This window comes from Chionomys nivalis, chromosome 6 (assembly GCF_950005125.1).
Source record: "Chionomys nivalis chromosome 6, mChiNiv1.1, whole genome shotgun sequence".
Classification (NCBI taxonomy): domain Eukaryota; kingdom Metazoa; phylum Chordata; class Mammalia; order Rodentia; family Cricetidae; genus Chionomys; species Chionomys nivalis.
This window is the reverse complement of record NC_080091.1, coordinates 3636922-3662574: the sequence shown is the minus strand read 5'-3', so window position 1 is coordinate 3662574 and position 25653 is coordinate 3636922. Positions and strand designations below refer to the sequence as shown.

General features: G+C 44.9%; 2 protein-coding genes across 2 annotated transcripts; one reads left to right on the top strand and one right to left on the bottom strand.

Moving 5' to 3' along the window:
* Positions 1-310: 310 nt before the first annotated feature.
* On the bottom strand, positions 311-12533 carry LOC130875634 (phospholipid phosphatase 2-like). Its single transcript, XM_057771669.1, has 5 exons — positions 12459-12533; positions 12055-12329; positions 1044-1101; positions 682-858; positions 311-477 (listed from the first exon to the last, which is right to left on the bottom strand). Exons 1-5 carry the CDS (start codon positions 12492-12494, stop codon positions 361-363), a joined length of 663 nt encoding a protein of 220 aa, XP_057627652.1. The 5' UTR covers positions 12495-12533; the 3' UTR covers positions 311-360.
* A 7396-nt stretch (positions 12534-19929) lies between these two features.
* On the top strand, positions 19930-24554 carry LOC130875635 (phospholipid phosphatase 2-like). Its single transcript, XM_057771670.1, has 5 exons — positions 19930-20033; positions 20163-20437; positions 23813-23870; positions 24057-24233; positions 24438-24554. Exons 1-5 carry the CDS (start codon positions 19998-20000, stop codon positions 24552-24554), a joined length of 663 nt encoding a protein of 220 aa, XP_057627653.1. The 5' UTR covers positions 19930-19997.
* Positions 24555-25653: the final 1099 nt, after the last annotated feature.

The window sequence follows — 25653 nt, the reverse complement described above, 5'->3', positions numbered from 1 at the left end:
CCCAGGCAGACAAGCGGTCTGTCCCCGCAGGACCCACAGGGAGGATGCCGACTTCATAAACCATCATAGACCGGTCCATTCCTGGGGCCATGCAGGGATGGCTCTCAAAGAAAAGCCCTTTGTGGTTGGAGACAGCCCTCGGAGCAGGACCTCATCTTATCTTCCTAGGGCACTCAGGGAGCAATGAGGATGGATCCTGCCCACACTCAGGGCCAGTCAGGTACCCAAGACCCTGATCAATGGTCACCATCCGGGACCCTAGGGCAGCTCCAAAGTCAGTAGTGCCTGACCAGGGCCAAGGGGTCAACACGTGACTGACCCACAGGTGGCTTCCGGGAAGAGACTGGGTACTCATAGTGGCTAAGGTCCGTCGCCGAGGGTCAGCGTCAGGGACAGACTGGGCTTGCGCTCCGGTTCCTGGTCCTCCTGGCAGGTCTGGGGCGGCCGGGATTTGAAGAAGTCTGAGACATAGCGGACCTGTGGGGGAGGGGAAAGCAGTGCATAAAGCCGAGGAAGAAGACCAGAGGGAGGAGCCAATGAGGGAGGAGACAATGAGGGTAGTAAAGAAAACCGGGCCAGTGGTGAGGGGCAAGCTCTGGGACGCAGATCAGCAGGCAGAGGTCACAGGAACATTGGGCTCAGGCTGGACAGGTCCTATAGGATGAGGCAGGCAGGGCTCACCGTGAGGCACGCTACCAGGGCTCCCTGCAGGAGGCCGACGAGGACATCACTCCAGTGGTGCTTGTGGTCGGACACACGGGTGTAGCCCACATAGATTGCAAAGGCCACCAAGAAGAACTGAACCATGGGCCTCAGCAGCCGTGCCCACTTCCAGCAGAGCCGGGCCTGCACATAGAGCTGTGGGGGCATCAGCCTGCATTAGCTGGGCCCATGGGCGTCCTCTCCCTGCCCAGCCCAACGCAAGAGTCGTAAACCCCCTACCCTCAGGGCCTCCTCAATGTACTCCATTGTGCAGCGGGAAGACCCAGGGCCAGGGGAGGGGAAGCTGGGCAAGGTTCCCTGGGAGGAAGGGAGACACTCACCGCCAGGAACAACATGCAATACATGCCGAAGGAGGAGTGTCCGGAGTAAAAGGAGAGCCTGGGAGGGAGGGCAAGCTGGTCAGTGGAACCCAGAAGGCAGAGCCAAGGGCTCCTTGAGGGGCTGGCAGCCACAGAGGGGTGCAACTCTAAACTATGGGAAGCAGGACTGGAGAGATGACTCAGCAGCTACGAGTCCTGACTGCATTTGCAGATGACCCAAGTTCAGTTCCCAGTACCTACATCATCCAGTACCTACACCAGCTGCTCACAACTACCACAAGATCTGATGCTCTGAGGGCACCAGCACTTACATGCACGTGCACAAACGGAGGGAGGGAGGGAGGGGGGAGGGAAGGACGGAGGGAAGGACGGAGGGAGGGAGAGAGAGAGACCAAAAATAAATCATCTTTAAGATTTATATATCTTTATGTATATGGTGTTTTATTTACATCTATGTCTGTGTGCCACATTCCTGCAGTGCCTGAAAGTGGCCAGAAGGGGGCATCAGATTCCTTGGAACTGAGGCTACAAATGGTTGTGAGCTGCCTTGTGGGTTCTGAGAATCTAACCGAGGTCCTCTGAAGAGCAGCCAGTGGTCCTAAGCACTGAGCCATCTCTCGGGTCTCTTAGCCTGAGGGAAGGCTTACACACACAGGACACTCACCATGGAGTGAACATCTCCCCTCCTCACTCTCACTTCACCAACTCCAACTCCCCGACCTGCTCCTACCTGCTCCTGGAGCAGGCCTGGCCAGCAAGACCACACTGACGGTGGCAATCACCCAATACGGCCACCGTAACCCAGTACTGTCACCCAATACTGTCACGGCCACTGTTGTGACAGCTGGTGGTCCGGGGTACTGATATCACCTCAGCTTATAAAGATATCAGTCACCGCTGCCTCAGAGCTCAAGCAGCAACCTGGGGGCTATGCTTTGGAGGCTCAGAAGGACCCGGCATCCCCAGTGTACCCCCAGAGCCACTCCACAACCTTGGCAGACAAAGTAGGGCTAAGACCCCCTAGCTCCACCCTAGCACCCAGAAAACAGAGAAATGTATGTCAATCCTGTCAACCACCACACTGACAACAGACCCTCACAAAATGGTCGTCCACATTGTTCCCTCAGGGGAGTCACTAAGTAGATGGTGAGCACACTGTCCATTCCGCCCTGGAACTTGGTGTTAGAGAGACTTGCCTGGCATGTGTGAGTCAAAGCCATTGATTTGATCATCAGTATGGCCATAAAGAGACAAAAACCACTGTTTTATAGGAAAATAGATAGAGATAGATATATACATAGATATATTCATACATACAGAGAGAGAGAGAGAGAGAGAAGAGAGAGAGAGAGAGCACATGCGGAGAAAACACACATGCACACACATAGCATGACTAATACACAAGCTGTCTAAGGAGCTGCGAAGATGGTCAGTGAGGAGCCTGCTCTGTCAGAATGAGGACCCGAGCTCCATCCTAGCATCACGGGGAAAGTGAGGTGTGGAGCACGCCCGTAATCCCGGACCAGAGTGCTCATCTCAGCACTCACGGGACAGTGGGGTGTGGAGCACGCCTGTAATCCCAGACCACAGACTCCATCCTAGCACTCATGGGGAAAGTGGGGTGTGGAGCACGCCCGTAATCCCGGGCCTGGGGAGCTGGAGACAGACAGCTCCCTGGAGCTTTCTGGCCAGTCTAGAATTGTACAGTTCCAGCTTCAGTGAGAGACCTTGTCTTAAAATAAAATGTGGATAGGGGTTTATCAATCTTATTGATTTTTCTCCATGAACCAGCTTTTTGTTTCATTGATTCTTTGGATTGTTTTCTGTGTTTCTATTTTGTTGATTTCAGAACCTGAAGTGACCCTATCCTATACTGATGAATATCTTGCATATCACCTTAGAACCTTCATCTGGCGACGGATCGAGGTAGAGACAGAGTCTCAATTTGGAGCAACGATCTGAGCTCTTAAGGTCCAAATGAGGAGCAGAAGGAGGGAGAACATGAGCAAGGAAATCAGGACCACAAGGGATGCACCCAACCACTGGGACAGTGGAACTGATTTATTGGGAGCCCACCAAGGCCAGCTGGTCTGGGACTGAATAAGCATGGGTTGATTCTGGACTCTCTGAGCATGGCGGACAATGAAGGCAGATGAGAAGCCAAGGACAATGGCACTAGGTTTTGATCCTAATACATGAACTGGCTTTGTGGGAGCTTAGCCTGATTAGACGCTCACCTTCCTGGACGTAGATAGAAGACCTTCCTCTTCCCGCAGGGCAGAGAATTTGGACTGCTCTTCAGTATCGAGAGGGAGGGGGAATGGTGTGGGGGGAGGAGAAGAGGAGTGGGGATAGGGGGAGGGGAGTGGGGGGAGGGGACAATATTTGGGAGGAGGGAAGGAAAATGGGAAACGGGGAGCAGGTGGAAATTTTAATTAAAAAAGAATAAAAATAAAAATAAAAAAAATAAATAAAATGTGGAGAGGGACTGGAGAGGTGGCTCTGGAGTTAAGAGCACTTCCTGCCCTTGCAGAGGACCAGGGTACAGTTCCCAGCACCCACACAGCTGTTAACAACCTCGTGTAACTCCAGTTCAAGGGGATCTGATATCCTCTTCAGACCTCCATGGACTCCTGCACAAATGTGGTGTACACACATACATACAGGAAAACACACATTTACGTATGGTGGAGAGCAATTGAGGAAGACACTTGCTGACTACTGGCCTACACACACATGTGGACACACTAACACACACACATAAAGCAGTCCAAACGGAGGCACAAGTGCCAAGCTTAGGGGACAGACACTTCAACCAGTCACCGGAAATATCCAGAAATGAGAACATCTGTGAGGACGGAAGGAGGAAACAGAAGCCGAGGAGACAGTCTACGCCAGCCATAGTGACACAAGCCTGTCACCCCAGCACTCGGGAGACTAAGGCAGGAAGACGAGAAGTTTGAGGTCATTCTGGGCTACACAGTGAGATCCTGTCTCAAAAATCTAAAACTGCATTATGTGTAGGGACATAGCCCCACCCATTGGGGGCGTGTTCGCCTCGGGCTAATGTTTACGGATAAATCTGCCGGGCGTGAGCCCAGCAGGCTTTTTCTTTTGCTCCGCTTTTCCGGTACACCGCGGGAACCTATGGTCCTGTAAGTTTATTTCCTTATTAAAGCTGTATATATCTATATAATCTGTCTACATTCATTTGCGCCACCACATTTGGCATCCCAACGTCGGGCTATTTTGCCCCCGACCCGGCACAGGGGGGGCGCAAGCTCCACCTTTCCCGGCTAGTTGCCTGAGCTCAGGAAGGCGATTTACAGCGTGCTCCCTGCTCGCTTTCCCTTCCCCCACTCCAGGCCACTACAGTCGCAGAGCAGCGACCCCCCCCACAGAGCAGTTAATAGCTCCCTGCTTCTTCCAAACCCTCACTGCCTGATTTAAGTGAAGCACCCGCGGTTTTGAAGTAAAAGCCACCAACCCCTTCCCTTAACAGGCAGTACAATAATTTTTGTTTTGAGTTAATTGTTTCAGACCGGCTCTGGCTTAGACCACGTGGACTCAGGTGCATTTCTTTAGCCACCACTGGCAGGAAAACTTCATTACAGGTACATAATTTTCTTTTATAAATAAGAAAAATGTCTGAAAACATTACCATTCAAGACTTTAACAGCCTTTTCAGTTGTACCATGTGGGAGATTTTACAAGAAGTGTCTGTCAGCCCACAGATATGGATCTTTCTGGGATTCGTAGTTTTCCTTGGTACTGTATGGTTTGATAATAGAAATATGATAAAGTCTTTACGAGACGAGGTTGAACGCTTAAAAACAATTGAGAATGACAACAATCTTCTCAAAAATCAGTTTGAAGTTCTCCAGGCAGAGAACAGATCTTTGTTTAACACAACTCGACAAACTGAAAAAAATTTAGAAGAGGTACAGGCTGATGTTAAAGAGAAATTCATTACTATGGAAGAGGGAACAGCTGATTTGGATCGTAAGCTTCAGTCCCTTTCAGTAGGAACTGAAATATTAACGGCTGATATTAAGGAGAAATTCATTACTGTGGAAGAAGGAACAGCTGATTTGGATCGTAAGCTTCAGTCCCTTTCAGTAGGAACAGAAACATTAACTGAGAGAATCAAAACTGCTGAATGTGACAATCGGATTTTGTCTAAAGCTTATGACAGATTGACAGAAAGATTATCTATACAAGAAGGCACGGTATATGCTATAAAACTTATGTCCAAAGATGAGACATTATCTCTAATGGACAAACTTCATACTTTAGAATCCTCAATGAAGGCTTTAGAACATAATTCTGGACAGGAGATTCAGACATTAAAGAAGGCAATGGTGAATAGAATTGAAAAGATTGAGGAATTTCTAAATTCTGAGGAAGAAGAGCAAGAGGTAGAAAGGCATATTTTAACTAAATCTGTGGGTAAATCCCTCCGGGACAATTCCCACAAAGCTCTACCTACAGTTCTACCTGCCTTTCCAGTTGTAACAACTGAGAAAGTAGTTGGTTCCAGAAACCCTAGGGTCATCAAGGAAGATACATGGGAACCTGTCCGTATGAATGATCTCAAAGAAATTAAACAGGCTGTAATGACTTTTGGAATGAATGCCTCTTTTGTTAAAGAGATGCTAAGATCTTGGGCCACGACGAATAGGGTCACGCCCAATGACTGGTTTCAACTGAGCTCTGCTGTCCTTGAGAGTGGAACGCAATTGAAATGGAAATGCTTATTCAGGCAAGAGGCTAGACTTTTAGAACAGCAAGAAAGAGCAAAGGGAATTGAGATTTCCATAGATCAAATTTTGGGAGAGGGGCTATTTTCTGAGCCTCAGGAACAAGCTAATTTGGATGAAAACATGCTCTCCGTGTGTACTACAGCAGCCTTAAGGGCTTGGGACAGGGTGCAAGACCCAGGACAGAGGATGGAATCATTTGTCAGAGTTAAACAGGGTCAGAGAGAACCCTTTAGTGACTTTTTACAAAGAATAACTAAAGCTGTACAAATAGGGATATCTGACCCAGAAGCAAGACGTATAATGATCGAGACTTTGGCTTATGAAAATGCAAATGTGGAATGCAAAAGGATTTTGGGACCTTTAAAGCTCAGATCAGCGCCATTAGAAGAATGGGTCTTGCATACACTAGATGTTGATACATTTGACTATGGCACTGAAGCATGGGTAGAAGAAGCAATTTCCAATGGTAAAAGGAGACATCAGAATACCAAATGTTTTAATTGTTGCAAAATGGGTCATATGAAAAGGAATTGTAGACAACGGATTTTCAGAAATAATAATAATGCATCTTCTAGAAATAACAGAAATAGGAGGACTCAGCCTTCAGGTTTATGTAGAAGATGTGGAAAGGGCAGACACTGGACGAATGAGTGCAGGTCTACAAGAGATAGACAAGGCAACCTGATACAGACGGGAAACGTGAGAGGGGGGGCCTCACAGGCCCCCATGGCAAACATGGTTCAGTCATTTCCAGTTACTACAGAGAACGTGACTCGTCAGGACAATTAGAAAGCCCCATGCCTACTGTTACAAGCAATAATGATCAGAAAGATGAGTTCCGTGTGTTTTGGCAAACTTCTATAAATGACCAAAGACCAAAGCTGAGAGTGTGTGTAAATGGCATTTTTATTACTGGCCTGCTGGACACAGGTGCGGATGTAAGTATCATTACCCCAGAATCTTGGCATCCATATTGGCCTCTTCAGAATGTAAATGTTCAGCTCCTGGGAATTGGAACCCTATCTCGAGTAAGGCAGAGCACGAGATGGGTTGAATGTATAGGTCCAGAGGGACAAATAGGAAAATTAAGGCCATATGTAGCCAATATTGCAATGAATTTATGGGGTCGTGACCTATTACAACAATGGAATACCCAAATTAACATTCCTGCTACTTCTAGAGCCTATATTTCTGGGGATAATATTAAAAGATATTACAAACGGAGAAAACCGGCCATTCGGGCTGTACAAGAACAAGCAATTGATGTCCCTTCAGAGATACCAACAGCCTTGCCTTTAAAATGGTTGACTGAGAAACCAATATGGACAAAGCAATGGCCTTTAGCTGAGGAAAAGTTACAGGCTTTAGAACAGTTGGTACAAGAGCAATTAGATGCTGGACATATAGAAGAATCTACCAGCCCTTGGAATTCTCCTGTATTTGTGGTTAAGAAAAAATCAGGTAAATGGAGAATGGTGACAGATCTCAGGGCTATCAACAAGGTTATTCAACCTATGGGCCCTCTGCAATCTGGAATTCCTTTGCCCTCTTTATTGCCAAAAGGATGGCCTCTCATAGTTATTGATTTAAAGGATTGTTTTTTCACTATACCTTTACAAAAAGAAGATAGAGAAAAATTTGCCTTCACAGTGCCTACTTATAATAATTCTCAACCTTCGAGGAGGTACCACTGGGCCGTCCTCCCCCAGGGTATGTTAAATAGCCCCTCCCTGTGCCAATATTTTGTGAATCAACCATTGCAAATAATACGCAAGAAATTTCCCAAATCGATAGTATATCATTACATGGACGACATTTTGTTATCCGATTCAAACATGGATACCTTGAACAGACTGTTTGAAGAAATAAAAATACTTTTACCAAAATGGGGATTGCAAATTGCTCCTGAAAAGATTCAGAAGGGAGATTCTGTTAATTATTTAGGTTATAAAATAGGTTTACAAAAAATTAAGACACAAAAGGCACAAATTCGGAGAGATCGCCTACGGACTCTTAATGACTTTCAAAGACTATTAGGGGACATTTCCAGTCTACGGCCAGCTATTGGGATAACACCTGATCTAATAATTCATTTGAACAAAACCTTGGATGGTGACAAAGATTTAAACAGTCCCAGAGAATTAACAGCTGAAGCAGAAAAGGAACTGACGATGATTGAGGAAAAATTACAACAGGCACATGTGGATAGGGTAAATCCAGAGCTCGACTGTATTCTCGTCATACTACCGTCAAAAATTTCCCCTACAGGAATTTTAATGCAGAGAGATGATATTATCTTGGAATGGATCTTTTTACCACATAAACCAAGTAAGAAACTGAAAACTTATGTAGAAAAAGTCTCTGAGTTAATTATAAAAGGCAAGTTGAGACTTCGTCAACTAGCAGGCATAGACCCAGCAGAAATTATAGTGCCTTTCACTGCTGATGAACTAAAGAAATTATGGGAAGATAAAATGAACCATGGCAAAGAGCTTGTGCTAATTTCTTGGGAGACATTAATAACAACTATCCAAAAAGCAAGAGGCTTAACTTCATAAAGAGAACTTCTTGGATCCTTCCTCGAATCGTCCGTGATACTCCAATAACTGGAGCCCGTACGTTCTATACTGATGCCAATAAATCAGGGAAGGCAGGTTACAAATCAGAAGACTTGGGTAAGGTGGAACAAAGTCCTTATGATTCTGTCCAGAAGGCAGAATTATATGCCATTCTTATGGTGCTAAGGGATTTTAAAGAACCTATTAATATAGTTACTGATTCACAATATGCAGAAAGAGTTATTTTACATATTGAAACTGCTGAATTTATACCTGATGATACAGAACTAACCTCTTTGTTTATCCAGGTGCAAGATTTGATTAGGAACAGGCTTTGCCCTATGTACATAACACACATCCGATCCCATACGGGTCTGCCAGGTCCTCTAGCACAAGGTAATGCAGAAATTGATCAATTATTGATTGGTAGTGTGCTACAAGCCTCTGAATTTCATAAAAAACATCATGTTAATAGCAAAGGTTTGAAGAAAGAGTTTTCTATTACATGGCAACAAGCTAGGGAGATTGTAAAGAAATGGCCTACTTGCTCTTTCTATAACCAAACGCCACTGCCTGCAGGGGCTAATCCAAAGGGCACCCAAAGGAATGAAATCTGGCAGATGGATGTGTTCCACTTTGCAGAATTTGGCAAATTAAAATATGTTCATCACACCATTGACACGTATTCAGGCTTTCAGTGGGCAACGGCTTTAAGTTCAGAAAAAGCTGATTCAGTTATCACTCATTTATTAGAAGTCATGGCTATCATGGGTATACCTACACAAATAAAGACAGATAATGGTCCTGCTTATGTCTCTAGGAAAATGAAACGGTTTTTTGATTATTACAATATCAAGCATGTTACAGGTATACCATACAATCCTACAGGTCAAGCAGTCATAGAAAGATCAAATCGAACTATAAAGGATATGTTGAACAAACAGAAAGGGGTGGAAAACACCCCCAGAAATAGGTTACATAATGCTTTGTTAACCTTGAATTTCCTCAACGCTAATGAGAAGGGAACATCGGCTGCAGAAAGACATTGGATAATGGAAAAGTCTACTGAACTAAATCAACCAGTTTATTTCAAGGACGTGCTGACCTCACAATGGAAGCCAGGAGATGTGCTGCGTTGGGGAAGGGGATTTGCTCTTGTCTCCACAGGTGAGGAAAAATTGTGGATTCCAACAAAATTGATAAAGGTTCGTTTTGATGAAGAGAAGCCAGTTGGGAAAGATAAATAACAATTCAATCACATGGATGGCAATCATACTGATGGTAAGTAATACAGATAGGTTGGGGGTAGGGTTCTCTTCTTATCTCCACAGGAAAATATCCATCTTCAAAGAATTTAAGGTACCCCTAATATTTAATTACTGATGGAGGGACTTGTTCTGTAAGTATTAATTTATATATATATATATATATATATATATATATATATATATATATATATGTCTTAAACTTTCTTTGCTTTTCCTCATATCTGTGTCTTTCTTTATATGTCAGTATATGTCCTTGTTGTTAATGTTTAAATTTCCCATAACAAGCAACAAATTTTCCTACAGTAATCTTTGAAGTTTCCAGGATGAAGATGGGGCCCCACAACATCAACTTCATCTGGTTTTTATGACGTCATGAATTTTTTTTTTTTAAAGCACTAATATTAGACCTGTTTTTTGGTACCAACTACAAGAGACAATTTTGAATGGTGCACATTTTTGACAACACTCTGGTCGGACCTTCTCAAAACGCTCTGAGACTAGTTATAATTTTCTTAGGTCAAAGGTTAATTTGGGAATTTTACCATCATTTGCTTTCACAGGACCCCCTAAGAAGAACGTCGCCCCCATGTCAGCTAGAAGCAATCTTAGAGGACGACATCCCCTCTCCCAACAGAGTTTGCCCTCAGGGTTGGGGACATCTTTTAATGGTTGGTTTAGGGTTGAGGGGATGGGGTGATATTTTTTTTGGAAAAAAAAAAGAAGAAGAAGAAGAAGAAGAGGAAGAAGAAGGGGGTAACTGGTTTTTTGGGATGATTGGTATTTGTGAATTACTGTCTATAGAAAATTGTACTGGTACTGTTTCTTGTATATTGATATGTTAAATATTGAATATGAGTGTTCCTACCTCTATTTTTGTATGAGTATGCTTATAACTTTGTCCATATTGTATTGATACATCTACCATATTACATTGTACATTTCTACCTCTGATACTATAACATTGTTTACAGTTGAAGATCATTGTCTTCATATATTGCACAGTTGTTTATTCTTTTAGTCTTCAAAGTTAGATAGGTATTGAGAATTATATGTTTGTCATATTTATTTTTAAGTTTATCAGGTCTTTTAGTTACATAGAGATTATATTTAGTATAGATAGTATGATCTTCAGCCTCTTCGAAGAGCTGTAGAAAATGACCTTTAATCTAACCTAAAATTTCTATGCCAAAGAGACACAATTACTCCTGGCAACACCACTCTACTCCCGAGAGAACGTTGAGCACCAAAGACACTCCACTGGGAGCTTGTCTTCTTGGCAGAACTGGCCTTTGGGTTAAGAAAAGCCCATACCTCAACTTCTGACAAAGATACAGAATATCCCTAAGTGGATGAAACAGGATTGTCTTATCTTGCCAAGACAGGGTAGGATAGTCCTAAGAAAGTTCCTTGCCTTTAATAATGGTATGCCAGTTATGTTAGGCCTTAGCCAAAGTTGGTTGACTCAACATTGCAAACGAGACTTTGGGTGATTGCCCAGGTAGTCAGTTGTCTCTGTCAATTGTTGCACATTTTGGATATCTCTCGATTGTTAAGTAATCTTTATTCCCTTCTCAGATCTTTGACGGAGTTGAAGATTATATAATTGTAGTTACTCTCTATGTTATTTAGACTCCTTGAGATAGAATGTTTAGCAAAAGTTTTGTTCTCAATATTGTTTGTTATATTTATTATTTGTTATTATTGTATATAGTTGTATTTGGTTTGGTTTTATCTTATTTAGACAAAAGGGGGAGATGTAGGGACATAGCCCCACCCATTGGGGGCGTGTTCGCCTCGGGCTAATGTTTACGGATAAATCTGCCGGGCGTGAGCCCAGCAGGCTTTTTCTTTTGCTCCGCTTTTCCGGTACACCGCGGGAACCTATGGTCCTGTAAGTTTATTTCCTTATTAAAGCTGTATATATCTATATAATCTGTCTACATTCATTTGCGCCACCACAATTATGGGTGTGAAAATGCCCGTAGTATTGAAGGAGAAAAAGCACTGGAAGGACTTATGGCTGATGGGAGCCAACAGACAGAGAGGGGTCAGCGCAGATGAGAGAGTGTGGGTACGGACACACAGGCCACACCAGGCGTGAAAAGCACAGCTCAGAAGAGCAGGATGGGCAGGGAAATGGTGCCCAGAGCAAACAAGCTCACCACAGAGGACCCTGAAGAGGAAAGAACTCAGTCACAAACCTTGAGGCACAAACAGCAGCCAGTCCACCCCTGCGGGGCAGGCCACTGCCTCCCAGACAACTGAATCCTGAGACTACCTGCCCACTATGTGCCTGCACACAGCACAGAGGAAAACCCATGACCAGCTTCTCCGCCTGCCTCTGCTGACAGTTTTTCTCCATTCACCAAGCCCCAGATTTTCTGTCCTTCAGAGCCTTGCCTGGGCTGCAGTCAGTACCCACCTGGCCTCAGTGACGTTGGCAGGGCTGCCCCTGCACACCTCCAGCTGCACATAGTCAGAGCAGTTGACCTGGCTCCAGTCAGGGTAACAGACAGCCAAGAAGCTGGGTCTCAGCCGGCCAATCATGTACTTGGCCAGGTCTGTCCAAGACTGGCTCACGGCGGCCCTGAACAGGAAGGTCCTCAGCACCTTGTAGATGGCGGCCACGTAGTTGTTGAAGTCGGATCGTGAATAGAGACGGTCTGTGTACACCAAGTAGGCCTCCCCCGATGAGACCTGCCAATGGAACAGCTGTAGAGTGCACGGCAGACACCGCTCCCAGGGTGCATCCTGCTAGGGAGCTGGGCCCTACCTACCTCAGGACAGGGCTCAGCCAGCCCCCACCCGAGCACTTTTCCGCCTTACAAGGATGACGGTGGCCGTGATGATGACCCCGGCCATGAGTCCGTGGGTGATCGTGTCTGGACGGTAGGGGTACCGGATAGAGTCATCTCTGCAGTAGAACCCTCGTTTGTATGGTGTGTTCACCAGAGTCAGGATGACGAAGGGCAGAGAGGCTGTGGGAAGCCAGGGAAGGCACACAGTGCAAATCCTGCCCACATGTTTTCTGTCCTGGGATCATGGTCGCTGTGCCATGACCCCATGGGAAACGCCTCGGGTGACTTCTGTTAATGAGCCCAGCTACTGAGCCGCTCTACCATGCTGCACTCTGGCCCCACCTTAGGCCTCCCTCGGGCTGACTCAGCACCAGCAGCCACAGCCTCTACACACCATACTGAAGTACAATGGCTCCTTCCCGTCTCATTCCAGCCCTGATGAGCCACCCATGGGGTCACCGGTGTTCTTCATGGCTCCTGCCGCCTTATCGACAGTTGGCTTTGTCTGCATAGGAACACCAGGTGCCTGATCTAATAATTCATGTAAACAAAGCATTAGATGGTGATAACGATTCGAATAGTCCCAGAGAATCACAGCTGAAGCAGAAAGGGAACTGACGATGGTTGAGAAAAGTTGCAGGAGGCACATGTGGATAGGGTGAGTCGAAATCCTAGTGTCTTTCTTGTCATGCTGCCTTCCAGAATTTCTCCTGTGGGATTTTAATGAAGAGGGGAGATAGTATTTTAGAATGGATCTTTTTACACATAAACCAAGTAAAGAATTAAAAACTTGTGTGGAGAAAGTTTTTGAATTAATTATAAAAGGTAAATTGAGACTTTGTCAGCTAGCAGGTGTAGACCCAGCAGAGAATGTAGTGCCTTTCACTACTGATGAAATAAGAAAGTTATGGGATGAAAATGAACCATGGCAAAGAGCTTGTGCTAGATTTTTGGAGAAATTAATAGCAACTATCCCCAAAGCGATTGGCTTAACCCCAGAAAGAGGACTTCTTGGATTCTTCCTCATAATATGTGATGCTCTGATAACTGGAGCCCATACATTTCATACTGATGCTAATAAATCAGGGAAGGCAGATTACAAATCAGATGAATTCAGCAAGGGTGGAAAAAAGCCCTTATAATTCTGTCCAGAAGGTGAAATTATTTGCCATTCTTATGGTGATAAGGGATTTTATAGAATCTCTTAATATAATTACCAATTCACAATATACAGAAAGAGTTATCTTGCATATTGAAACCGCTGAATTTATACCTGTTCATAGAGAATTGACTTCATTGTTTATCCAGGTGCAAGACATGATCAGGAATAGGCTTTGTCCTATGTACATGACACACATCTGATCCCATACGGGTCTGCTAGGTCCTCTAGCACAAGGTAATGCAGAAATTGATCAATTATTGATTGGAAGCCTGTTGCAGGCCTCTGAAATTTATATAAAAAAAATCACGTCAATAGAAAAGGTTTAAAGAAAGAGTTTTCTATCACATGGCAACAAGCTAAGGACATTATAAAGAGATGTCCTACCTGCTCTTTCTATAATCTGCTGACAGAAGGAAACATGATTATCCACTAAGAGGCATCTAGAAAACAAAATATGGTTTATGAATCCAGGTACTGTTTACACTTACAATTTATACACACACACACACACATATGTGTGTATACCTGGTTTTGAAGTGGCTTTGTACCTCTCTAAATCCAAGCTTGGTAAAATGAACATTCATAGTTTCTGTCTCATATCAGGAGCCCTCTGTTATAAAACAGAAGGAAGACTTTAGAAAAAAATCTACTTTCTCCATGATTATTTTGTCTATATCATATTCTTCATTGTATATATGTTTATATGAATGATGTTTAAGTTTTCCATGATGAACAATAGATTTTCCTACAGATCCTTTTCCTGCTGTAAACTTTGAAGTTTCCAGGAAGAAGATGAGGCCCCACAGCAACCACTGTACCTAATTGAGATGACATCGTGATATAGACAGTGCTACTCTAAGACCACTTTTTTGGGTACCGGCTCCTGAAATGGTGCACCTTCTTATATTCTGGCAGAACTCCAAATGAGAACTTTGAAAACAAAAACAAAAATTGCTCAGAAATTTTTGCAACTATGCTAGACAGTAATTTTGGTACTTAACCACCACTTAATTTTTGCAGGATTCTATTTAGACAATATCACTCCCATGACAGCAGGAAGTAATTCTAGAAGATGATGTCCCCTATACCCAAAAAGTTTGTCCTTAGGGTTGGGAACACTGTTTAGGGGTTGTTATTATTACTCATACTAGATAGAGGGTTGGGGTGAAATCTATGTTTGTTCAAAGAAAAGAGGGGGGCAGTAATAGTGGGTAATAGAGTGAATACTTGTGAGCTATTATTTATGGATAATTAACATTGCTATAGTTTTTGTATATTGATACAAGTTCAAATTATATTTGTTACTTTTGTTTACATTATTTATACATCTATACAAAGTTCTTTTGTCAGATTGTATGTATGTGTGTTTCTGTCTCAGTTTAGGACATTTTGTACACTGATACAACCTTTAGGGTATATATTCATATTGTATTACATATTACTGCTACCTCTGATCAAGATACTTATAGATTGTTTATATTTTGAGGCCATTATTCTCATTTGTTACAGATTTGCTTACAGATTATTTAATATTCTGTCATGAAGTTTTAGTCTTTAAGTTATACAGGCATTAATTATTATAGGTCAATAGTTGTTCATGTTTGGTGTACATACAGTCAGATAAATTAGGTTCTTTAGATAAATAGAGATTATATTCTATCCAGTTAGGTAATCTTCAACCACTTCAAGGATCTGTGGAACATGGCATTTTAATAATTTAGGGTTCTGTTGATATGAGACATGATTGCTTCTGACAGCACCAATCTATTCCCGAGAGGATGATGAACACCAAAGACACTCTACTTGGAATTTGTGTTCTTCTTGACAAAACTGACCTTTGAACAAGGAACTGACAATGCCTCAACTACTGACAAGTTACATAGTATCCGGAAATGGATAAGCAGAATTGTCAAACCTTACTAAGACAAGGTAAGACGGTTTTGAAAAATTTCCTGCCTCTGAAATGGTCTGTCAGTTAAGCTAGGCCTTAGCCAAATTTGATTGCTTCAACGTTGCAAAATGAGACTTTGGGTGATTGCCTAGTAGGCTATTTGTGTCCCTTATATATTGCTTGCTTTGGAAGCTACTTGATTGTACTTCCTGCCTGCTCAAGTAATATTATCTCCCTTCTCAGACCTTCGATGAGGTTGAAGATTAGATAGTTGTAGTTACTGTACTCTTATGATCTAGCCAATCCATTTCCTATAGAAGACTTAGACTCCATAAGATAGACTGTTTATTAAAACATTTAGCATATGTTCTTTGCTTAATATTGTTTATGCTGGGTGTAATTCTATTTATTCTTGATATCTTTTCCTAGTGTATATAGTTTTGTATTGGGTTTGGAACTCTCTTAGTTAAATAAAAAGGGGAGGTAATACATTCTGCTCCTTCAGCCAGTAGCCTTGAAGATACCAGCCCATTTGGGCATGTCCTCTTATACGATAAAAGCAGCAGTAACCGTGAGCCTGCTCTCTCTTCTGGCTCTGTTACTCTTCACTCAGAGGGCTGTAGTCAAGGTCAGTGATCTGTAAGTTTTACCCTTAAAAATAACCCTTTTATTATCCCTAATTCTGAATTGGTGTGGCATTATTTTCTGACTTATGCCTTCAAAGAATGAAGAAAATGTGGTGCGTTTACACGGTGGAGAATTGCTCAGCCAATGCAGTATGTATCAACTTATATGTGGATGTTACATATGAAGTCAGTGATAACCATGCTATAATCCATAGAAATACAGAGGGTAGGTATAGAATAAGGGACTAAAGGGAACAGATACACTTTATAAGGAATGGGAAACAGGATAGATATGGATGGGCAGGTGGCTGAAATGGGGTGAGCAGATGAGGCAGAGGAGGTGACAAGAGGCTGTAAGAGGGAATACAGGGAGAGACAACTAAAATTAATGGATCTTTGAGGGATAGTATGGAAAGCTAATACAGAAGAAACTTCCGAAAATATATGCATATGTGAAGTCAATCTAAATGAAATATCCAAATAATGGGGATGGGGAAACAGAGTCACCACTGGTAATTTCCTGTTACACAATAAAGCTTTCAGAATTGGTTACAACTCTATCTTATGGAGTCTAAGTCTTCTATAGGAAATGGATTGGCTAGATCATAAGAGTACAGTAACTACAACTATCTAATCTTCAACCTCATCGAAGGTCTGAGAAGGGAGATAATATTACTTGAGCAGGCAGGAAGTACAATCAAGTAGCTTCCAAAGCAAGCAATATATAAGGGACACAAATAGCCTACTAGGCAATCACCCAAAGTCTCATTTTGCAACGTTGAAGCAATCAAATTTGGCTAAGGCCTAGCTTAACTGACAGACCATTTCAGAGGCAGGAAATTTTTCAAAACCGTCTTACCTTGTCTTAGTAAGGTTTGACAATTCTGCTTATCCATTTCCGGATACTATGTAACTTGTCAGTAGTTGAGGCATTGTCAGTTCCTTGTTCAAAGGTCAGTTTTGTCAAGAAGAACACAAATTCCAAGTAGAGTGTCTTTGGTGTTCATCATCCTCTCGGGAATAGATTGGTGCTGTCAGAAGCAATCATGTCTCATATCAACAGAACCCTAAATTATTAAAATGCCATGTTCCACAGATCCTTGAAGTGGTTGAAGATTACCTAACTGGATAGAATATAATCTCTATTTATCTAAAGAACCTAATTTATCTGACTGTATGTACACCAAACATGAACAACTATTGACCTATAATAATTAATGCCTGTATAACTTAAAGACTAAAACTTCATGACAGAATATTAAATAATCTGTAAGCAAATCTGTAACAAATGAGAATAATGGCCTCAAAATATAAACAATCTATAAGTATCTTGATCAGAGGTAGCAGTAATATGTAATACAATATGAATATATACCCTAAAGGTTGTATCAGTGTACAAAATGTCCTAAACTGAGACAGAAACACACATACATACAATCTGACAAAAGAACTTTGTATAGATGTATAAATAATGTAAACAAAAGTAACAAATATAATTTGAACTTGTATCAATATACAAAAACTATAGCAATGTTAATTATCCATAAATAATAGCTCACAAGTATTCACTCTATTACCCACTATTACTGCCCCCCTCTTTTCTTTGAACAAACATAGATTTCACCCCAACCCTCTATCTAGTATGAGTAATAATAACAACCCCTAAACAGTGTTCCCAACCCTAAGGACAAACTTTTTGGGTATAGGGGACATCATCTTCTAGAATTACTTCCTGCTGTCATGGGAGTGATATTGTCTAAATAGAATCCTGCAAAAATTAAGTGGTGGTTAAGTACCAAAATTACTGTCTAGCATAGTTGCAAAAATTTCTGAGCAATTTTTGTTTTTGTTTTCAAAGTTCTCATTTGGAGTTCTGCCAGAATATAAGAAGGTGCACCATTTCAGGAGCCGGTACCCAAAAAAGTGGTCTTAGAGTAGCACTGTCTATATCACGATGTCATCTCAATTAGGTACAGTGGTTGCTGTGGGGCCTCATCTTCTTCCTGGAAACTTCAAAGTTTACAGCAGGAAAAGGATCTGTAGGAAAATCTATTGTTCATCATGGAAAACTTAAACATCATTCATATAAACATATATACAATGAAGAATATGATATAGACAAAATAATCATGGAGAAAGTAGATTTTTTTCTAAAGTCTTCCTTCTGTTTTATAACAGAGGGCTCCTGATATGAGACAGAAACTATGAATGTTCATTTTACCAAGCTTGGATTTAGAGAGGTACAAAGCCACTTCAAAACCAGGTATACACACATATGTGTGTGTGTGTGTGTATAAATTGTAAGTGTAAACAGTACCTGGATTCATAAACCATATTTTGTTTTCTAGATGCCTCTTAGTGGATAATCATGTTTCCTTCTGTCAGCAGATTATAGAAAGAGCAGGTAGGACATCTCTTTATAATGTCCTTAGCTTGTTGCCATGTGATAGAAAACTCTTTCTTTAAACCTTTTCTATTGACGTGATTTTTTTTATATAAATTTCAGAGGCCTGCAACAGGCTTCCAATCAATAATTGATCAATTTCTGCATTACCTTGTGCTAGAGGACCTAGCAGACCCGTATGGGATCAGATGTGTGTCATGTACATAGGACAAAGCCTATTCCTGATCATGTCTTGCACCTGGATAAACAATGAAGTCAATTCTCTATGAACAGGTATAAATTCAGCGGTTTCAATATGCAAGATAACTCTTTCTGTATATTGTGAATTGGTAATTATATTAAGAGATTCTATAAAATCCCTTATCACCATAAGAATGGCAAATAATTTCACCTTCTGGACAGAATTATAAGGGCTTTTTTCCACCCTTGCTGAATTCATCTGATTTGTAATCTGCCTTCCCTGATTTATTAGCATCAGTATGAAATGTATGGGCTCCAGTTATCAGAGCATCACATATTATGAGGAAGAATCCAAGAAGTCCTCTTTCTGGGGTTAAGCCAATCGCTTTGGGGATAGTTGCTATTAATTTCTCCAAAAATCTAGCACAAGCTCTTTGCCATGGTTCATTTTCATCCCATAACTTTCTTATTTCATCAGTAGTGAAAGGCACTACATTCTCTGCTGGGTCTACACCTGCTAGCTGACAAAGTCTCAATTTACCTTTTATAATTAATTCAAAAACTTTTTCCACACAAGTTTTTAATTCTTTACTTGGTTTATGTGGTAAAAAGATCCATTCTAAAATAATATCTTCCCTCTTCATTAAAATCCCCACAGGAGAAATTCTGGAAGGCAGCATGACAAGAAAGACACTAGGATTTCGACTCACCCTATCCACATGTGCCTCCTGCAACTTTTCTCAACCATCGTCAGTTCCCTTTCTGCTTCAGCTGTGATTCTCTGGGACTATTTGAATCGTTATCACCATCTAATGCTTTGTTTACATGAATTATTAGATCAGGCACCTGGTGTTCCTATGCAGACAAAGCCAACTGTCGATAAGGCGGCAGGAGCCATGAAGAACACCGGTGACCCCATGGGTGGCTCATCAGGGCTGGAATGAGACGGGAAGGAGCCATTGTACTTCAGTATGGTGTGTAGAGGCTGTGGCTGCTGGTGCTGAGTCAGCCCGAGGGAGGCCTAAGGTGGGGCCAGAGTGCAGCATGGTAGAGCGGCTCAGTAGCTGGGCTCATTAACAGAAGTCACCCGAGGCGTTTCCCATGGGGTCATGGCACAGCGACCATGATCCCAGGACAGAAAACATGTGGGCAGGATTTGCACTGTGTGCCTTCCCTGGCTTCCCACAGCCTCTCTGCCCTTCGTCATCCTGACTCTGGTGAACACACCATACAAACGAGGGTTCTACTGCAGAGATGACTCTATCCGGTACCCCTACCGTCCAGACACGATCACCCACGGACTCATGGCCGGGGTCATCATCACGGCCACCGTCATCCTTGTAAGGCGGAAAAGTGCTCGGGTGGGGGCTGGCTGAGCCCTGTCCTGAGGTAGGTAGGGCCCAGCTCCCTAGCAGGATGCACCCTGGGAGCGGTGTCTGCCGTGCACTCTACAGCTGTTCCATTGGCAGGTCTCATCGGGGGAGGCCTACCTGGTGTACACAGACCGTCTCTATTCACGATCCGACTTCAACAACTACGTGGCCGCCATCTACAAGGTGCTGGGGACCTTCCTGTTCAGGGCCGCCGTGAGCCAGTCTTGGACAGACCTGGCCAAGTACATGATTGGCCGGCTGAGACCCAACTTCTTGGCTGTCTGTGACCCTGACTGGAGCCAGGTCAACTGCTCTGACTACGTGCAGCTGGAGGTGTGTAGGGGCAACCCTGCCAACGTCACTGAGGCCAGGTGGGTACTGACTGCAGCCCAGGCAAGGCTCTGAAGGACAGAAAATCTGGGGCTTGGTGAATGGAGAAAAACTGTCAGCAGAGGCAGGCGGAGAAGCTGGTCATGGGTTTTCCTCTGTGCTGTGTGCAGGCACATAGTGGGCAGGTAGTCTCAGGATTCAGTTGTCTGGGAGGCAGTGGCCTGCCCCGCAGGGGTGGACTGGCTGCTGTTTGCGCTTCAAGGCTTGTGCCTGAGTTCTTTCCTCTTCAGGGTCCTCTGTGGTGAGCTTGTTTGCTCTTGGCACCATTTCCCTGCCCATCCTACTCTTCTGAGCTCTGCTTTTCATGCCTGGTGTGGCCTGTGTGTCCGTACCCACACTCTGTCATCTGCGCTGACCCCTCTCTGTCTGTTGGCTCCCATCAGCCATAAGTCCTTCCAGTGCTTTTTCTCCTTCAATACTACGGGCATTTTCACACCCATAATGCAGTTTTAGATTTTTGAGACAGGATCTCACTGTGTAGCCCAGAATGACCTCAAACTTCTCATCTTCCTGCCTTAGTCTCCCGAGTGCTGGGGTGACAGGCTTGTGTCACTATGGCTGGCGTAGACTGTCTCCTCGGCTTCTGTTTCCTCCTTCCGTCCTCACAGATGTTCTCATTTCTGGATATTTCCGGTGACTGGTTGAAGTGTCTGTCCCTTAAGCTTGGCACTTGTGTCTCCGTTTGGACTGCTTTATGTGCGTGTGTTAGTGTGTCCACATGTGTGTGTAGGCCAGTAGTCAGCAAGTGTCTTCCTCAATTGCTCTCCACCATACGTAAATGTGTGTTTTCCTGTATGTATGTGTGTACACCACATTTGTGCAGGAGTCCATGGAGGTCTGAAGAGGATATCAGATCCCCTTGAACTGGAGTTACAAGAGGTTGTTAACAGCTGTGTGGGTGCTGGGAACTGTACCCTGGTCCTCTGCAAGGGCAGGAAGTGCTCTTAACTCCAGAGCCACCTCTCCAGTCCCTCTCCACATTTTATTTATTTTTTTTGATTTTTATTTTTATTCTTTTTTAATTAAAATTTCCACCTGCTCCCCGTTTCCCATTTCCCTCCCCTCCTCCCAAATATTGTCCCCTCCCCCCACTCCCCTCCCCCTATCCCCACTCCTCTTCTCCTCCCCCCACACCATTCCCCCTCCCTCTCGATACTGAAGAGCAGTCCAAATTCTCTGCCCTGCAGGAAGACGAAGGTCTTCTATCTACGTCCAGGAAGGTGAGCGTCTAATCAGGCTAAGCTCCCACAAAGCCAGTTCATGTATTAGGATCGAAACCTAGTGCCATTGTCCTTGGCTTCTCATCAGTCTTCATTGTCCGCCATGCTCAGAGAGTCCAGAATCAACCCATGCTTATTCAGTCCCAGACCAGCTGGCCTTGGTGGGCTCCCAGTAAATCAGTTCCACTGTCCCAGTGGGTGGGTGCATCCCTCGTGGTCCTGATTTCCTTGCTCATGTTCTCCCTCCTTCTGCTCCTCATTTGGACCTTAAGAGCTCAGACCGTTGCTCCAAATTGAGACTCTGTCTCTACCTCGATCCGTCGCCAGATGAAGGTTCTAAGGTGATATGCAAGATATTCATCAGTATAGGATAGGGTCACTTCAGGTTCTGAAATCAACAAAATAGAAACACAGAAAACAATCCAAAGAATCAATGAAACAAAAAGCTGGTTCATGGAGAAAAATCAATAAGATTGATAAACCCCTATCCACATTTTATTTTAAGACAAGGTCTCTTACTGAAGCTGGAACTGTACAATTCTAGACTGGCCAGAAAGCTCCAGGGAGCCGTCTGTCTCCAGCTCCCCAGGCCCGGGATTACGGGCGTGCTCCACACCCCACTTTCCCCATGAGTGCTAGGATGGAGTCTGTGGTCCGGGATTACGGGCGTGCTCCACACCTCACTTTCCCCATGATGCTAGGATGGAGCTCGGGTCCTCATTCTGACAGAGCAGGCTCCTCACTGACCATCTTCCCAGCTCCTTAGACAGCTTGTGTATTAGTCATGCTATGTGTGTGCATGTGTGTTTTCTCCGCATGTGCTCTCTCTCTCTCTTCTCTCTCTCTCTCTCTCTCTCTCTCTCTCTCTCTCTCTCGCTCTCTCTCTCTCTCTCTGTATGTATGAATATATCTATGTATCTATCTATATCTATTCTCCTGTAAAACAGTGATTTTTGTCTCTATGGCCATACTGATGATCAAATCAATGGCTTTGACTCACACATGCCAGGCAATTCTCTCTAACACCAAGTTCTAGTGGGGAATGGACAGTGTGCTCACCATCTACTTAGTGACTCCCCTGAGGGAACAATGTGGACGGCCATTTTGTGAGGGTCTGTTGTCAGTGTAGTGATTGACAGGATTGATATACATTTCTCTGTTTTCTGGGTGCTAGGGTGGAGCTAGGGGCTCTGTCTTAGCCCTACTTTGTCTGCCAAGGTTGTGGAGTGGCTCTGGGGGTGCACTGGGGATGCCTGTTCCTTCTGAGCCTCCAAAGCATAGCCCCCAGGTTGCTGCTTGAGCTCTGAGGCAGCGGTGACTGATATCTTTATAAGTTGAGGTGATATCAGTACCCCGGACCACCAGCTGTTGCAACAGTTGCCGTGACAATATTGGGTGACAGTACTGGGTTACGGTGGCTGTATTGGGTGATTGCCACCCTCAGTGTGGTCTTGCTGGCCAGGCCTGCTCCAGGAGCAGGTAGGAGCAGGTCGGGGAGTTGGAGTTGGTGAAGTGAGAGTGAGGAGGGGAGATGTTCACTCCATGGTGAGTGTCCTGTGTGTGTAAGCCTTCCCTCAGGCTAAGAGACCAGAGAGATTGCTCAGTGTTTAGGACCCCTGGCTGCTTTTCAGAGGACCTCGGTTAGATTCTCAGAACCCACAAGGCAGCTCACAACCATTTGTAGCCTCAGTTCCAGGGGAATCAGATGCCCCCTTCTGGCCACTTTCAGGCACTGCAGTAATGTGGCAGACATAGATGTAAATAAAACACCATATACATAAAGATATATAAATCTTAAAGATGATTTATTTTTAGTCTCTCTCTCTCCCTCCCTCTGTCCTTCCCTCCCCCCTCCCTCCCTCCCTCCGTTTGTGCACATGCATGTAAGTGCTGGTGCCCTCAGAGCATCAGATCTTGTGGTAGTTGTGAGCAGCTGGTGTAGGTACTGGATGATGTAGGTACTGGGAACTGAACTTGGGTCATCTGCAAATGCAGTCAGGACTCGTAGCTGCTGAGTCATCTCTCCAGTCCTGCTTCCCATAGTTTAGAGTTGCACCCCTCTGTGGCTGCCAGCCCCTCAAGGAGCCCTTGGCTCTGCCTTCTGGGTTCCACTGACCAGCTTGCCCTCCCTCCCAGGCTCTCCTTTTACTCCGGACACTCCTCCTTCGGCATGTATTGCATGTTGTTCCTGGCGGTGAGTGTCTCCCTTCCTCCCAGGGAACCTTGCCCAGCCTCCCCTCCCCTGGGCCTGGGTCTTCCCCGCTGCACAATGGAGTAAGTTGAGGAGGCCCTGAGGGTAGGGGGTTTACGACTCTTGCGTTGGGCTGGGCAGGGAGAGGACGCCCATGGGCCCAGCTAATGCAGGCTGATGCCCCCACAGCTCTATGTGCAGGCCCGGCTCTGCTGGAAGTGGGCACGGCTGCTGAGGCCCACGGTTCAGTTCTTCTTGGTGGCCTTTGCAATCTATGTGGGCTACACCTGTGTGTCAGACCACAAGCACCACTGGAGTGATGTCCTCCCTGGTCTCCTGCAGGGAGCCCTGGTAGCGTGCCTCATGGTGAGCCCTGCCTGCCTCATCCTATAGGACCTGTCCAGCCTGAGCCCAATGTTCCTGTGACCTCTGCCTGCTGATCTGCGTCCCAGAGCTTGCCCCTCACCACTGGCCCGGTTTTCTTTACTACCCTCATTGTCTCCTCCCTCATTGGCTCCTCCCTCTGGTCTTCTTCCTCGGCTTTATGCACTGCTTTCCCCTCCCCCACAGGTCCGCTATGTCTCAGACTTCTTCAAATCCCGGCCGCCCCAGCCCTGCCAGGAGGACCAGGAACCGGAGCACAAGCCCAGTCTGTCCCTGACGCTGACCCTCGGCGACGGACCTTAGCCACTATGAGTACCCAGTCTCTTCCCGGAAGTCACCTGTGGGTCAGTCACGTGTTGACCCCTTGGCCCTGGTCAGGCACTACTGACTTTGGGGCTGCCCTAGGGTCCCGGATGGTGACCATTGATCAGGGTCCTGGGTACCTGACTGGTCCTGAGTGTGGGCAGGATCCATCCTCATTGCTCTCTGAGTGCCCTAGGAAGATAAGATGAGGTCCTGCTCCGAGGGCTGTCTCCCACCACAAAGGGCTTTTCGAGGAGAACCATCCCTGCGTGGCCCCAGGAATGGACCGGTCTATGATGGTTTATGAAGTCGGCATCCTCCCTTTGGGTCCTGCGGGGACAGACCGCTTGTCTGCCTGGGTGGAGCGGTTCTCCTTGGCCTGGGTCAGGGATCACAAGTGTGAAAATGGCTGCTAAACCTTGGTCTGCCTAGGAACAGACACACGTGACTTTGGTCTGAATCCTGTTCTCAAGCCTGCAGAAGATTCCTGCCCGAGCCCTCCAAAGCCCTCCCTCAAAGCTTGCTGTCCAGTCCGGCCTCCACTCCCCCGCACGGACCGGATGTGTAGCCAGGCTTTGGGAGTGGGCCTAGGTCTGCCGTTCCCATCTATTTCAGAACACTTAAAGTTACCTTCATGGGAGGGTGAGCTATAAACTTTGTACCAAAGGTCTTGGCTCTGAGTGTTGATTTTAAGCTCTCCTGGTGAGATGGCCCTGCTGCACCTGCCTTCTTGCCCAGTGCACTGTGTTGGACCTGCCCAGTCTCAGCATTGACTTAGGGGACAGAGACCTGGCCTGGTTGTTCTATATACAGCCCAAGATGGAGGCCTTATAGCCACTGTGGCCTTCCTTGGTGTTTGGTGGATGCTTATGCTAGGTCCACTTTAGAACACAGAGACCCTTCATGGATCATGTTACTCGATGCCCAAAGATGCTCCCAGAGTGCCTTGCTGGTCATCCAGGGGCAGCAGGAGTGGAGGCAGGCCTTGCTGTATCCCAGGGCAAGTCGTGTGTCTGTCTGGGAATGGGCAGGCTCCTTGGGCCAGAGAGCATGGTGGGGCATTAGGGACACCCCATCTCGCTCCTCTCCTTAGAGACCG